The following is a 17,000-nucleotide window of genomic DNA, read 5'->3' as shown; positions in this document are numbered from 1 at the left end:
ATTTTAGCCCTGATATCTTGAATTTTAGGTGCATTATAACTACATTCTAGGCTTCATCACAGTGAGTTGTTGCCCTGCTTCATGTTCGTCATCAATCAACTGAAACGTCAGATGATCTGCGTAGGTCTGGGGCGGGACGGGTGCGTTAAATGCATTAATAATTTTAACACATTGGCTATTTTTTTCCCATAAATAGGCTAATTAAGTTAATGCGTTAAAACGACAGCCCTAATATATATACAGTACAGTCCAAAAGTTTGGAACCACTAAGATTTTTAATGTTTTTAAAAGAAGTTTCGTCTGCTCACCAAGGCTACATTTATTTAATTAAAAATACAGTAAAAACAGTAATATTGTGAAATATTATTACAATTTAAAATAACTGTTTTCTATTTGAATATATTTCACAAAGTAATTTATTCCTGTGATGCAAAGCTGAATTTTCAGCATCATTACTCCAGTCTTCAGTGTCACATGATCCTTCAGAAATCATTCTAATATGCTGATCTGCTGCTCAAGAAACATTTAATGTGTACAATTGTACAAAATATTTGTGTACAATATATATTTTTTTTTTTCAGGATTATTTGATGAATAGAAAGTTCAAAAGAACAGTGTTTATCTGAAATCTAATCTTTTGTAACATTATAAATGTCTTTACTGCCACTTTTGATTGATTTAATGCATCCTTGCTGAATAAAAGTATTCATTTCTTTAATTTCTTTTCAAAAAAATAAAAATAAAAATTCTTACTGACCCCAAACTTTTGAACGGTAGTGTATAATGCTACAGAAGCTTTGTATTTCAGATAAATGCTGTTCTTTTGAACTTTCTATTCATCAAGGAATCCTGAAAAAAAAGTACACAACTGTTTTCAACATTGAAAATAATCATAAATGTTTATTGAGCAGCAAATCATCATATCAGAATGATTTCTGAAGGATCATGTGACAATGAAGACTGGAGTAACGATGCTGAAAATTCAGCTTTGATCAAAGGAATAAATTACTTTGTCAAATATATTCAAATAGAAAACAGTTATTTTAAATTGTAATAATATTTCACAATATTACTGTTTTTTTACTGTATTTTTAATTAAATAAATGTAGCCTTGGTGAGCAGACAAAACTTCTTTTAAAAACATTAAAAATCTTAGTGGTTCCAAACTTTTGGACTGTACTGTATATAAAATTGTGTGAGATTATATAATGACATTTCTTATTTTTGGACAGAAACAACAATAAAAGAATTGATTCTGAATTAAAATGATCTAAATAGGCTCTTGGGTGGTTTGATAATGGTCTTTTAAAACAGCCTTCAGATAATGAGAAATATATATATATAAATTATTTTAAAGGGGTCATGAATTGAGACATCAGCTTTTTCTTGAGCTTTTGATATATAAGAGGTACTATACGAATATCCTGTAAGTTTCAGAACTGAAAACTTCCTTTCATAGTCCAATAAAAGCTTTTATTAACACCAGGCCCATCAAATGACTGATCCTGGAATGTGTCTATAGGTGAAACTCCGCCTCCGCAGAAGAAATCAACGCCTAATTCATCATTGCATCATTAGCCCCGCCCACTGGTGTGTTAGTGAGATGAGGAGGAGAGAAGAGCGATACAGGACTAAAATAACATTACCTTTCAAATGATCCTAATGCAGGAATATGGTTATTTATTTTCAGCAATGTGAATGTCTCAGTTGAGCTGTATTTATTAATATTCTGTCAATTCTTTGGTAAATCAATAGCATTTCAGCGCAGGCAAACAGACTTTTACGATATGGACTCGACAGTAATGCAACAACATGTCAGTAACTGTGTTCATTCTAATGCCTGATCTGATATTAATGATTCATGTACAGTCAATGTTCTTTCTCTGTGTGTCATTAAATCAAACCAGTGACTAAACGCTCAACTTCACCTTGTTTCTCTTGGTAGGATGAAAATAATCTGTTATTTAAATGGTGATTTAAGTATATATAGTAAGCGATCAAAGAACGCTCCCTTTACAATCGCTGGAGCTGTCAATCAAACAGTGAGAGTTTATCAGTGACTGAGTTCTGGACTCGTGCCAAAACTCCCATTTTATTCAAGAGATCTTTCAGTAATGTCGCATTTGTACTGTTAGTTATGATGAAAGCATTCGTTAGTGTGCAGAAATTGACGAGATCACTGCTTTCATGATCTCAACAACATGTCTGTGATCGGCTACAATGTTCATCACTGCAACCTTTCATGCCACAATCTCAATATAATGCCATAGATCTAAATATAATCAACATTTTTCACGATTAGTTAACCTTGAGAGCTGCAATAGTAAAAACGTGCTAAAAGAGAGAGTAATACTTGGATATTTTCATATGCAAAGATGTCAGCCAATCACAGCAGTGGGCGTTTACACTGAAGTCTCACAGAGACACGCCCCTTAAAACAGAGCGTTCAAATCAGAGGATAAAATCAGGGTAGGAAAAATGCCTTTTATTTCTAAATTATGACCATTTTTGATGTAAGAATCATACTAACATTATAAGTGCACCTCAGGTAACATGATACAACAATAAAACAACGCAACAGCATGACCCCTTTAATATTTTAATATGGATATTTAAATGTATATAATATTAAGGCATTCATTATTTTATCTTTAATTAATAATTTTATATACTTGTGATATATGATTTTTATCCTCTGTGACATTTCTTATTTTTGGAGAGAAAAAAGAATGGATTGTTTCTGATTTTATACTCACTAAATAGGCTGTTGGGTGGTTAAATAATGGTCTTGTAAAACAGCTTACAAATAATGAGAAAAATAATAAATTATCTTAATATTTTAATATGAATATTTATTTATTTCGAAATGCCTGTTTGATAGAGATGTGCACCTCTCTCACTTCCATATTAACACAATCTTAGTTATTGAAGAATCATAAATATATACTAAAATATCATCTATTGTTGAATTTTATGGCACTTATATGATGTGTTTATAGAGCTATATAAATTGTTTTCCTCTGCTCTATTCTGGGTTAAGTGACCTCAGTGCTGATGTAACGCTGCCCTCTGCTGGCCAGTGTAATGAAGAAAGAGCACACAGAAAAGTCAAGCGGTTTCTGGAATGAGGTTTTATTGCTTTCATTTCCAATAAACTCTCTCTCCTCCTCTCTCTCCTTTCATTTGAGCAGTGTTTGGGCCTTATGAAACTAAAACATCATGTTTATATGCACATTTTAAAGCTTTACGTCTTCTGTGGTCTAAACTAGCCTGTAATATACAGTTGTGGCTCATTACATACTGAATCTATGGGTGAAGGTTGCTTAGTTTGGTGAAAATTATATTCCTAAAATGACAGTGAGGGGTGTCAATCTTCTCACAGCTTTGAATAACAAAATATCCTCTCTTCTTCAATATCAAATGCTACATGGTGATGGAAATAAATGGCGTAGCGTAAAATAACATTTGTCTGTTATGCTCTTAATGGCACTTTAACACTATAAATATAAGCTCAGTAAAGTTCATATATTTTATACCTCGCCTCTAAATCCTCAATGCCTTTTCATTATTGACCATTCAATCCAATATGGAAACGAACAGAAATACCCAAAGTGGTTTTGGCACATTGGCTTCTGGAACCCGACATGGTTTCAGCTGAAGTCTAAAACATAGAAACATAGAAATCTGTACTATAAAAACCATGGCACTGAAATGATCCGCCTCCGTTCAGAGGCAACAAGTGACACTTACGGCTTATGCTTACAATTAAACGTCGCTTACAAAATGAGATTCTGTAAAAGCCCAGTAAAAAAATGCAGGAAATGCTTGTTCGTGATGTTCTTTACACTAGAGGACGAAAAGCAAACATTAAAAAGCACCTGTGTGTTCATGGGGAAAGTCACGAGGTTAAAGGGGAATTCCACCTCTCTTCATCTCTGAGCCTTTATTAACACTTTCAGTTTCTCAAGATAATGACTTCAGTACGTCAACACGTGCTATAAATAAATGTGCTAATAAACCTCATGTCATATTCAAACCCAGCATAATCATGAACATAGCACCTTGAAATATTTGAGGCCTTTTTATGAAATCCATAATGCAGTTTTAGTGAGAATCTTGCTAGAGATTTGGAGGAACCTTTTATCCAAAGTGCAAGTACAATAATGACACTGGAGTGTGAAATCCTCCACGATCTGTCCTGTTTTACTCTCTGATTTTCACCTCTTACAAATAAAGGCTCGTTATTGGCAGTGAAGGTTCCATTAAGATTCCATGGAACCTTTTCATTGGATTTTTAAATGTTCTAAGAAAAAGTGGTTCTAGTGGAACTGATCACTGAAAGGTTCTTTGGGGAACCAGAAATGCCTCTTCTATGGCATCACTGGGGGAAAAACACAGTTTGGAGCCTTTATTTTTAAGAGTGCATAATAAAACTTTAATGTCACTGATGGAGCTTAAGTTAGCAAAATTACAAATGATAGGAATAAAGCGTGTCTGAGGCTGATATCTGAGCGAGTGGTGACATTCCCCTTTAACATCATATTATGTAACACTGTTATTTAAAAAAGAAAGTCAGTCACCAAAGTGACATTGTCATAAAACACACACACACACACACACACATACACACACACACACTGAGATGGCTGCATGGGTCTGTTGGCTTGTGTTGTTTTCTGTCCTGGTCACATGGCAGTTTCTGTGGGGTTCAGACGGCAGGCTCTATGCGGTTCAGTCCGGTTCTGTCCGGTTCAGATAGCGGGTTCTGCTGGCAGAGACTGTGGCACTTCTGATCACTGTCATCCATCTACACATAGATGAAAATACTACAGCATTAAAGGTGTGGTCACATTTAAAGCTCTTTGAAGCTGCACTGAAACTGTAATTTTAACCTTCAACTGTTTGGTGCCCATTGAAGTCCACTATAAGGAGAAAAATCCTGGAATGTTTTCATCAAAAACCTTCATTTCTTTTCGACTTGAAGACATGAACATCTTGGATGACATGAGGGTGAGTAAATTATCAGGAAAATTTTATTTGAAAGTGAACTAATCCTTTAACTGTAAAACTGTTGCTCAACTAAATGCAATCACATAAACTCTGCTAATATTTTCCACACTGCACAAGAAAATAATAATATTTACTGCACAATGGGAACAGTATGTCTGGTAGCCATAGTCCTCCTGGATGCTGATTGGTCAATACAGTGTTCCAGCTGTGCTAAAATACACAATATGATAATAATAACAGCTGTGAGACAGAATATCTAATGTGTTTATCACTGCGCAGCACCCACAGAGATCAAATAATAACCAAACATTAGTAATATTACATTTTTTAAAGTGCACTTGTATATTTTTAATCAGTTTGTCTAAAAGCAATAAAAATCTTTTTTAAGATTATTTTGTTTAAATAGTATTTTGGCTTGACATCATACTGACTGCAGAAATTATTATGGGTTTTATTCATTTTTCTGGTGTTTTTTTTTTTTTAGTACTTAACGGAAGATATGATACATATTATGAAAAGACATCACAATAAACATTAACATTAGTTTCTCAATAGTAACTAGTTGCTTATTAGCTGCATATTATTAGGATATTGGCTGTTTATTAGTTCTTATTAAGCACATATTAATGCCTTATTCTGCATGACCTTATTCTACATCCCTTAATCCTCCCAATACCTAAACTTAACAACAACCTTACTAACTATTAATAAGCAGTAATTAGCAGTTTATCGAGGCAAAAGTCGTAGTTAATATTGAGAATTGGTGTGATAAACTAAACTAAAGTGTGACCAAATATTTTGGTGATACTTTATTTTACAGTGTCCTTATTAAATATGTTGCATGTACTTACTGTAGTAATAACAGTAAATGATGCATAATTACAAGCAACTAACCCTAAACCAAACCCTAATCCTATATTAAGAGCATGTAGTTAATTATTATTACTCACTACTTAAATGTATAATTATGTGTATAATAAATGTATAATTACAATGTAGCAAGGAAATATAGGGTTAGGATTCAGTTTAGATTCATGTAAGCATGCATCATTTACTGCTATTACTATAGGACGTACATGTGTAACAAAGACACAGCAAAATAAAGTGTTACCAAACTAATACACTAATCAGTAAAAAAACTGTGTATTTTACTAGATTCACTGTATCTCTTTGTAAAATAGTGAATTTTGCTGTACCTTTCGAAAAAGTACTGACTCTCAGTTCTGAAGAAATAGACGTGAGATTTGAAGTGCAGTTTGAAGACGTGATCCTTATGGATGTTTTCAGACTCTCCAGCATCTGTGACGGAGTAACCCAACAACGGCAGACTGGCCAGAGGAAACTCGTCCTTACAGAGAGAAATGAGCGTGAGTCCAGATATTTCACACATTCACTGAGACACAGAAAGCGAAGTGTGTGTCTGTCGACGCTTTACCTCGTGTGTTTTGTAGAAGAACAGGGTGAAATTGGTGAAAACCACCCAGAGTTTCTGCCAGCCGTTGCTGTTTTTGAACTTTCTGAGCAGATTTCCTGAGAGCTTGTTCTGTCAGACACAGAGAAGTTGATGAAGAGCTATAATGAATTCATTACACATTCTCACACTCAGGATTGATACCGGTACCTCCGTCGCTATGCTGAAGTCCAGCATGGAAACGCTGGTGTTGCGATGCCAGCACACGTGTGCCGTGGTGTTGCCGCGGTGAAGCGCGTTTGCTGAACTGTTGCCATGACGCGGCAAAGATGTTTGAGACCCACAAACATCATCCTCTGACTCCACTTCAGACGCCCCTGAGGATGCTGGAAAAGCAATAACTATAAGGCCATTTAAGAGACACACTTGACAACACTTTTTAAGGGGAGACACTACAGGCAAAAGCACTGTTTTTTCAGGCACCTGTCAATTTTGAGATTTTGCACTTTTTGGCTTTTCATAAAGTGTTTTTTCAGACTGGTGGAAAGAAAACATCCAAAATACACTTTTAAGTGTATATTTTATAGCACTTTATCTATTTGTGTCTATAGATTCCAATTACAGTAAATATCTTTAAAGGCCGTTTTCTCAAAATCAGAAATCAGAGTCAGAAATATCCACTTCAGCAGAACTTACATACTTTACATTTACATTATTCCTATCTATATTCTGAAGGTTTTTACAGAGGGATTTGTTGATATATAATTTGTCTGATTTTATACAACATTTTATTCCTAAAAAAATGGTGAAAATATTTTTTTTTTTCTGGCTGTTGATTTTCTGATTTATGGAGTGATAAAAAGAAATATCCAAAATTCCCTCTGTAAAAACCTTTGAATTTAATATGTCCAAAAAATTAAATGAGAATTTTGAACCTGACGTCATCCAATATTCCGATTTTTGTTCTAGAAATGTATGCAAATTAGCGCATATTTAATTAGATAACACCTCATTTGCATATTTAAACATAACATTTTAGAAAACTTGTAATACAAAAAATGTTTGCTATTTTTAATGTAATCAATCACATGGGGTAGTATGGTGATATCTATTAGTTAATTTTTTTACCCTATTCACCTGGGGTGTCTCGCCTTAAGTGCACTTTGTAACAAGGTCGAATAGTGATTAAATACTTTTACTAAAGTACATTTTAAAACATTATGTTGTAATAATCTTTAAAGAAGTACACTTATTTTGATGTGTTTACTAACATACTAAAGCACATGGAAAGTACTTGATTATAATTTTGACTGTATTGTGTTATTCAATGTTACATTTAAAGTTAATATATGCAACTTCATCATTATAAATGTTTAATTACAAGTGCAATCAAACACATGACATACAAGTTTCGATAGAAATGCCATTAAAGTAAATTTTATTTTATCATAAATGTTTGTCATTTATGTTCATTCAGCTACACTTTAATTATTTTTTAAAGACAATAGAAGTAATTATGAAATGATAAATTCCTCAAATTCCTGAAATGAAAACTCAATTCCTACTTAAGTGGGTCAAAAAAGCACTCTAAAGTTTAGCTGATTGCATTTAATATAAAGTTAAACTACATTACATCTTTATTTATTTTCAATTAACAAAAACTAAAATTTAGTAGGAAAGGTACAGAATGTGCGATCTGATCATATGTCACTTACAGACATCCTTGCTGGGAGTCAGCAGGTCAGAGGTCGGTCCGTCAGACTCTTCAGCCATGTCGACCGCCATCTTTAAATCCTCCATCCATTTCTCCATTTCTGACTCTGAACTACAAGAGACAAGAAACCTCAATGTGTTTTGATTCATCCATCAAATATGGATCTCTAACACTCCTGCATCCACTGAAGAAACTGTACTGGACCGATCAATTACAAATGTGTAAACGATGGGCACAGATGCGATGTGAGATTTTATAAAATTACTACACAATTGACTTGCTTTCTATTACTATACTGGGGTGCGTTTCCCAAAAGCATCGTTAGTTAACTACGATCGCTAGTTACATTGTTACCAGTATAGTTCAACAGTTCTGTTTCTCGAAACCATAGTTCCATTCACGGCGCAAAGTTGTGTTGTGTGGTTAAAACTACAGCTCTCCACCTCTGGTTAAAGCATTTCTTCTTAGAATGAAATGCTCTTAGTTCAACAAATTCGTCTCTCCCTTGTTAGTCTCCTACACTATTTATGTTGCAGCACTTCCAGGTTCTACGTTAAAACGCTGACTCATTATTGGCTGGCTCCTGCATCAGCATCAATACTGAGCTGACGTTCGGACGTAAACACGGAAGCTCTGCAACGTACATATCATAGGAGAATGACAGTGGAGAGGCAAATTTGTTGAATAAAGTTTTCTTTGCGCACAAAAAGTATTCTCGACACTTCATAACATTAAGGTTGAACCACTGTAGTCACGTTGACTGTTTTAACAATGTTTTTACTACTTTTCTGGACCTTGAATGTAGGGGTTGCACTGACTAGTCGACTAAGCAATTTTAACGCTCTGCCATGACGCTTTAAACATGGCACCGACTAGTAGCTGGTCATGGCCTATAGAGGGCATAACAGGATAAAAAAATCTTTGAAGTCCACATTTACGCTCCATATCCTACAGTTAATGACAAATAACTGCATACTCCGAGAGCACTCCACAAGATATGTTTGATTACCATCTGGATGCTCGATATTGATCGGGTGAATGCATGTTTTAAACAGCTTATTGCACAGGTATGTTAGTCGCCTTTCTGAACTGGACTGCTACACACACTACACACGCGCGCTTCATGTGCAGATAGATTACGTGCATACAGAATCATTCAGTAGTGCAGAAATGTATGTCAACACACTGTTCTGTGATTTATCAGCAGGGTTGGGGAGTAACGGAATACATGTAACGGCGTTACGTAATCAGGATACAAAAATCCAGTAACTGTAATTCGTTACAGTTATGTCAAAAACATAGTAATCAGATTGCAGTTACATTTTGAAAAAAGGGGGGATACTATCAGGATTACAATCGTTTCATTTAAAACTAAATAAATCATTATTTTGCCATGATAACACATTGATTATACAGTATTTCCTGGTTCTGTTGCAAGTGATGACTCACGTGAGCCACCCGCTGGTGCATGCGCAAATAGCACCCGTCTACAATCTCCTCAGACGCAGATTGAATCACTGCTGCTAGTTGAAACGATGCGCTTTCAATTCATGGAAATTTCGCTGCTATTTTGTTTTCAAAAAAGAAAATGCAAACAAAATGGTTGTACAGTGCAAATGCTGCCTTCTAAAAAATAATCTAAAAAATAATCTGTAAAACCATACACTAGCCACTAGATGTCTTAATAGCCCTTTATATATATATATATATATATATATATATATATATATATTTCAGGTATTCTGTGTTTTCCAAAGTTGTGGAAATGAGACATGATTGCTTATTTTTAATAGGTTTTAAAAGTAACCAAAATGCTAAACATTAAAATTAAAGCAGAACAAACATAAACAGAAATGTTTGATCTGAGCTTGTTCAGTTTGTTTATGATCTGATGTGACTTTTATATTTTTAAGCTCTAAACAACAACAATAATAATAAAATTGCTATAAATAATTTATCAGATTTGTAAAATATTTTTATCGTTGAGACCCATTAAAAAGTATGGAACGTGTAAAATTTAAAAACTTACAGAAATTGAGAAGAAATAATTAAATTTAAATTTAAAAATGCAATTTATTTATTTATTCTCTCTCTTTCTTTCTTTCTATTATATATATATAATCTAAAAGTAATTGGATTACATTGCTGAATACTTTTTTTATGAAGTACTTTGTAACTGTAACGGAATACATTTTTAAAGTAACCCTCCCAAGCCTGTTTATCAATAAAATAGTTTAGAACCTGAAGAGTTCTAGCATGTATTTCTTAGTAACTAAAACCCACAGCTTCCCTATTAGTAAAGAGATGCTGCCAGGTAGAATTAATTCACACACAATCGCTCTCTCACAATTGTGACTAGCTTTCTGTGACTAGTTTCTCCAACAATGCATCATACTATAGTAGTTAAGCAGCGGGAATGCACTCGATGACACACAGACACTGCGAATGACCCTTAAGCATTACCATGCGGCGACCACCAGTGACTGCTGCTGCACCGTCAGGGTGAAGGAGTGCGGGACGCCCCACTCATCCTCACTCTCCCGGATCTGAACACAGAAACACACACACAGTCTGTTTCTCATGGCTGATCATTAACATCAGCACAAAGACGGGCGAGTTCTTACTGTCATGCCGCGTAGAGGAAGTTGTCTGTGCACTGAGAACCGATTGGCTGAAGTTATTCCTCGAGTGCTGTACAACAGGACATCATTGAACTGGCTCCACATAGAAAGAGAAAGAAGAGTTCATCAGAACGTAAAGAGTTTAGTGTTAGGTGGTTCATTTCCTCAGCTATATTTTTAATTTAGTCTTGAGGCTCTTTCACACCAAGAACCATAACTATATCGATAACTATATTTGCGTCCACACCAACGAACGATAACGGTCTGTTTATTCCAAGCTCACGCACTTGCGGTTTCAAAGTGTGTACAACATGTTTTTGCTGTTCTTGTTGCATTTACATGGCTTTAACCAGCAGATGTCCTCAGCATGCTATGTTTCAAATGAATAGCTAGTATAATCGATCTAATCTAACAGTGAATTTAGCTGACGAAGTCAATATAGTGGAATAAAAACAACACCTAGTCTTTTTCACTGCAATTTCGAAGCAAGCAAGACAATGTTGTCGAAACTAGCGCTGGATACCTGAGGTCATTTTATTTTACACTGTTCACTAGCCTGCCATAATGATCTCATCATTAATACTTCTCACCATTTATTCCGAGGGTATGACCGATTGTTTTCCATATACATTTTCTTTAAAGTATTCTTGAAAAGGGGGTTTGACTTTTTCTGGACCTCGGTGATTAACTTCTCCTCAATGTCGTCTGCCATTTTAAATGCCCTTAAATTAATATGGATACTGATTGGCTGTCAGTGTTTTATTGCTCAACAGCTGGAAAAAAAAAATGTTCTGTGAGTGATCCCATTGATATCGTTTCTCTATATCATTATTGTTATAGCTGTGGTGTGGACAGTGCTATTCTTTTATATTTAGAATGATTTTTAGAACTACATCTTTATCGTTATCTTTATAAGCCTCATTTCCACTGAAATTACCCGGAACAATTTGTCCCAAGAACTTTTTTCCAGGGAACATTTTCCCCCCAGACCTGTTGCTGTCTGCGTTTCCATCGCGGTCTAAAGTACCGTGAAGACTAGTCTGGTGACGTAGGACTGTGCACGACTTTTCAGTTCCCCTCTGGATTTTGTCCTCCACATATAGGCTTAATAAAGCCAGAACCTCGTCGTCGGTCCATCAGTCGAACTCCATTGTTGATTCAAATAGCAAACAACTCTTACTGCACACCGCAACTGACTTTTAAAAATGGTGGTTGAAATAAAATGCTGAGTGAACTCAACCAATCAGCATGTTCAGCGCCCAGGTCCCACCCCCGAAAGTTCCTGAACTTTGGAAAAGTATGTCCTCGTGAGCAGGGACTTTCTGAGGGGGAAATTTTTACCCCGGAACTTCATTTTGACCCTGGTCCCTGTGGTCGAAACACACAAAATATCACCCCAAAGTCCCTATTTCCTGGGGAAAGATTCTGCAGTGTAAAAGTGGCTTTAGTTATCTTTCTTGGTGTGAATGGGCCTTTAGTCTTAGTCCTGTGTCAAATATACTTTTTAGCTTTTATCATATTTAATCAACCTGTTTTTAGTTTTAGTCGACTAAACATCTAGTCTAGTTTTAGTCATTTTCATCATGCTGCATAATGGATAAATTGATAGTTATGATTATATTTAAAATAATAGTCAACAAAAAAATGACTGACTTGTGTGAAACAGGACAGAAAATGTATCGTTTTAAGAGAAAACCAACCTTTTTCACCATAGTTTTCGTGAACAAAATGAACACTATAGTAGTATTAGGCCTTGGGTTAGTTATATAGTTGTTGTAATTATCCTAATTTCTGGTTCTGAAGGTTCTGAAAGTAGGTTTTTTTTTTCACAGTGATGCCACAGAACTACCATTTTTGGTTCCCCAAAGAACCTTTCAGAGATCAGTTTTTTTTTCTTAGTGTGAAGAACATTTTAATGATCTGAAGAACCTTTTGTGGAATGGAAAGATTCCATGGATGTTAAAGGTTCTTCATGGAACCTTCACTGCCATTAAAGAACCTTTATTTTTAGAAGTGAATGGGAAGTCGCTTCCATCATATAAACATAGACGCGTGTGCATGTGTACAGTGAAATCTCACCAGGAAGAACATGCGCTGTTGAAGGCCTTTCCCGGAGAGTTTGCTGAGGCAGCCCAGTCTGATGAGCTGACGTCCCGCCGTGGCCAGACGCTCAACACCAGACACATCCTTCTGAAGTTCCAGGAGTTTCTGATAGTTCTCCATCTCCACCAGACCAGGATGAAGCACAGCCTCCAGTTCACACACATCGTCCAATGCAGCTAGAACACACACAAGCACAAATGAGCACACAAATATACACACACATTAATGTTACAAAGATTTCTGTTTCAAATAAATCCTGTTCTTCTCAACACAGTATCATGGTTTCCACAGAAATATGAATCAGCACAACTGTTTTCAACTTTGATAATAATGTTTCTTGAGCATCAAATCATCATATTAGAATGATTTCTGAAGGGTCATGTGACACTGAAGACTGGAGTAATGATGCTGAAAATTCAGCTTTGATCACAGGAATAAATTACATTTTACTGTATATTCACATAGAAAACAGCTACTTTACATTATAATAATATTTAACAATATTACTGTTTTTTAAAATAAATGCAGCATGGGTGAGCATGAAAGACTTCTTTCAAAAATATTTTTAAAAATCTTACCAACCCTAAATATAATATAATATAATATAATATAATATAATATAATATAATGGGAGACTAGTGCAAGTGAAATCACACTTTTTATTCAAGTGTAAATTTATATTTATAATTATGTTTAAACTGAATTTTTAATTTCATGTTTATTTTATTTTATAGTCTTATTTTAAAAACTTTTTTTATTTCAAGTTTATTTTATTTATTATAACTTCAATATAGGTCAAATTTAAAATGAAATACAGAAAACTCGTAAGGGTTCAAAAACTTTCTAGCACCTCTCTATCTAGATGTGAACTTTCCATTTACAGTACTTTTACTGTCCTTCAAATGTTTGGCCATTTTAAAATAAGCACCTGTCTTCAGGGAACATGTTTCATCACTGTTTTCTCTAAATCTCCAGCTTTGTCAAAAGCGTGTCTCTCACCTCTGCAGTGGCTGTAGTCGGTGTGTGTTGGCGGCTGGTGTTTGCAGAGTCTGTCCAGGATCTGTCTGTAGTGCAGCAGGCGATGTAGAGGACTCAGCAGAAAGACGTTTAATGGAATGTAACACACCTTCTGCAGCTCAAACTCACGGCACACGTGCTCCAGCCGCCGGGACGCAGCGCACGCTCTCTCCAGCGCATACACACACTCTGAGCTCATCTGCAGCTGAGCTGAGAGAGACTGAAGGAGGACAAACACACAAAACTGTCACTGACAGGACTGAGAACACGGCATCTGCTCAACACACGCACACGCACACACACACACACACACACACACACACAGAATCACCTTGAGGTGCTGTATGGTTTTCAGCAGCAGGTCTCCTACATGCTGGAAATCTCCTTTATCCTGCATACTGCAGCGGCCTTCCCTAAAATACATTACAAACACATTGTTTTGTGGTTAACAGGAGAAAGGAAGTCAGGTTCGGAAGGACATGATGGTGAGTAAATGATGACCCAGTGTACAATTTTGTTTCCTGATTCTGCAGAGTTTAGCTCTAAACCTGATCTGTGTGTGTGTGTGTGTGTGTGTGTGTGTGTGTGTGTGTGTGTGTGTGTGTGTGTCACCACAGTGATAGTCTCTCTTTGAGCTCCTGGAAGAAGTGTGTGTGTGTGTGTGTGTGTGTGTGTGTGTATGTTTCTCACCACAGTGATAGTCTCTCCTCGAGCTCCTGGAGGAAGTGTGTGTGGTGGGAATGTAGCGGCTCATAGGTGGAGCTCAACAGTGTCTTCAGAGTGTCAGGAACACAGTCCTCTTTATCCAACACTCCCTGAAACTAACACACACACACACACACACACACACACACACACACACACACACACACACACACACACACATCAATCACATAACAACACAATATCATTCCGTAGTTAGTAGATTGTGATTCCTATTAGTGTGCAGTTCATAATCAATCTACTGTTTTGGTCCTACTTTATATTATGTACTTATGTACTTACATTAAAAACAATAATTGTTAGTTACAGTTTACTTATTGTGTTAATGTTGCATTGCAAAACACTTGTGCTGCCATTGATGTGGGATACTGGTAAGGTTAGATCAGGTTTGTAATTCATTAACATACATGCTGGACACATTTTACACAGTTTTATAATTAATAAAATGAATTAGATGTATGATAAATTAACCCTCTGGGGTCTGAGGCTGATTTGGGGTCCTGGAGAAGTTTTGACATGCCCTGACATTTATGCTTTTTTCAGTTTATTATAAACATATTAATGACAAAAGTCTCATTACACTGTATTCAGCAGAAACTAGGCTACAAAAATATGTGAGCAACAAGTATGTACATGTTTGTATTTTTGAGAGAATTATGTATATGCATGGTTTTTAAAAACAAAAAATAAGTCACTGAAATAAGACCTCAAAACACATACTAAACAGTTTTTTCAGAAGACTTTTGAGAACTGTATATTTTAGTGTAGAGTTTTTGCTTCAAAATGATGTTAAAATTATCCTGCCTACAAGCTAACATAAAACACTGTATTGATTTTACATTTCTAAGACTCTTTTTGTTTAGAAAAGCCATATGCGAGGTGGTGTGAATCTTCATGAATAATGTGGTGATTATGAAGTGAGTACAGGTGAACAGAAGGAGGGATGATGGGAAATGTATTGTTTTTGCAGGTGAGAGAGCTGGTGACTGTGACAGTACTCCCCACTCCCGGAAGGCACATCCTCGTGCCGTGAACAGTCCAACTGGGAAGGGAGGGCGGGCATCCTGGAGTCTTAGCAGGTAACCAGGGTGGTGCCGGCAGGCTCGTGGGCTGAAGTGATCTCTGGAGCGGGCTCGTGGGCCGTAGTGAACTCTGGAGTGGGCTCGTGGGCTGAAGTGAACTCTGGAGTGGGCTCGTGGGCTGAAGTGAACTCCGGAGCGGGCTCGTGGGCTGGAGTGAACTCTGGAGTGGGCTCGTGGGCTGAAGTGAACTCTGGAGCAGGCTCGTGGGCTGAAGTGAACTCTGGAGTGGGCTCGTGGGCTGAAGTGAACTCTGGAGCGGGCTTGTGGGCCGTAGTGAACTCTGGAGTGGGCTCGTGGGCTGAAGTGAACTCCGGAGCGGGCTCGTGGGCTGGAGTGAACTCTGGAGTGGGCTCGTGGGCTGAAGTGAACTCCGGAGCGGGCTCGTGGGCTGGAGCAGAATTTACCTTACGGGAACAGACTGGTGAATTTCTCTCGAACTTCTCTCACAGGAACAGACTCTAGGCTGAACTCTGGAGCATGAGTGGGTGCTTGAGCTGATTCATGACTAAAGTCTTGGACTGAAGCGGGCTCTGGAAAAAAAAATTGGAGCAGGCTCTGGAGAACATACTGGAGTGAACTCACAGGAAAAAGAGTGCACTGGACCAGACTGGAATGGAGGAAACTCTGGATTGGACTAGAATGGAGCAGCCTCGAGACTGAAGTCTGGGACTGAAGCGGGCTTGTAACTGGGCCCTATGGCTAGAACGGGCTGGATGGCTGACTCTGAATGTAGAAACTGGAGAGGGGAACGTTTTTTCAGAGCTACTCAGATGGACATGACGGGAAGATCTACCACTTTTGACATCAGGTCAGCACTGTTGGATACCACTCTAGTTAGGGGAACCTTGAATTTGGTACATGAGGAGACACCAACTGAGTAGGGAGAGCCACACTACCAGAGCACCATATCAAAATAGCATTCAAGATTGTAACTGGAACCACCAACTGGTATCCATGGGGCAACGTGTGGATCCAACCCACTCTAAAACAAATCCATTAACTGGTGGTCAGTCCAGGTTGAAAGATGGCTATATTGCAGGAATTCCTCCACATAGGCTTCAATTGCCAGGCCATTTTGATAGACAAAACACAGAGTCTCTCCCACTGAGTCCATTCTGGTTAAAAGTCAGGATTCGCTGGACCGCTCGGGGGGAGGAAAAGGCTCATAGTGCGATTTTTGTTGTCGTTGTTTTTGGTCTGGTCTTCTGTTAGCAGACAGATGGAGACAACACAGGTAACTTCCACATACACAGTCATTTATTTACAGGTTCAGCATGACAAGCGATGGCAGCAGGTAAGGCAGTGCACTCAGTGATAGT

The 17,000-nt window shown here is 37.0% G+C and overlaps 1 protein-coding gene across 1 annotated transcript in view; it reads right to left on the bottom strand.

The window, feature by feature from the left end:
- Positions 1–3,116: 3,116 nt before the first annotated feature.
- The window catches only part of LOC125269743 (FERM, ARHGEF and pleckstrin domain-containing protein 1), a 47,649-nt gene continuing 33,765 nt past the window's right edge, over positions 3,117–17,000 (bottom strand). The window contains exons 16-26 of the mRNA XM_048192697.1: positions 14,567–14,697; positions 14,208–14,289; positions 13,859–14,096; positions 12,836–13,035; positions 10,760–10,849; positions 10,599–10,681; positions 8,137–8,246; positions 6,632–6,807; positions 6,446–6,553; positions 6,207–6,358; positions 3,117–4,807 (exon numbers count right to left, since the gene is read on the bottom strand). Coding sequence (XP_048048654.1) covers positions 4,732–4,807; positions 6,207–6,358; positions 6,446–6,553; positions 6,632–6,807; positions 8,137–8,246; positions 10,599–10,681; positions 10,760–10,849; positions 12,836–13,035; positions 13,859–14,096; positions 14,208–14,289; positions 14,567–14,697 — 1,446 coding nt within the window. The 3' untranslated portion in view covers positions 3,117–4,731. The remainder of the gene's footprint in view (positions 4,808–6,206; positions 6,359–6,445; positions 6,554–6,631; positions 6,808–8,136; positions 8,247–10,598; positions 10,682–10,759; positions 10,850–12,835; positions 13,036–13,858; positions 14,097–14,207; positions 14,290–14,566; positions 14,698–17,000) is intronic.

Source organism: Megalobrama amblycephala, linkage group LG6 (genome assembly GCF_018812025.1).
Source record: "Megalobrama amblycephala isolate DHTTF-2021 linkage group LG6, ASM1881202v1, whole genome shotgun sequence".
NCBI lineage: Eukaryota > Metazoa > Chordata > Actinopteri > Cypriniformes > Xenocyprididae > Megalobrama > Megalobrama amblycephala.
Note: the sequence above shows the minus strand (reverse complement) of the source record. Positions and strands in the feature narration are given on the sequence as shown.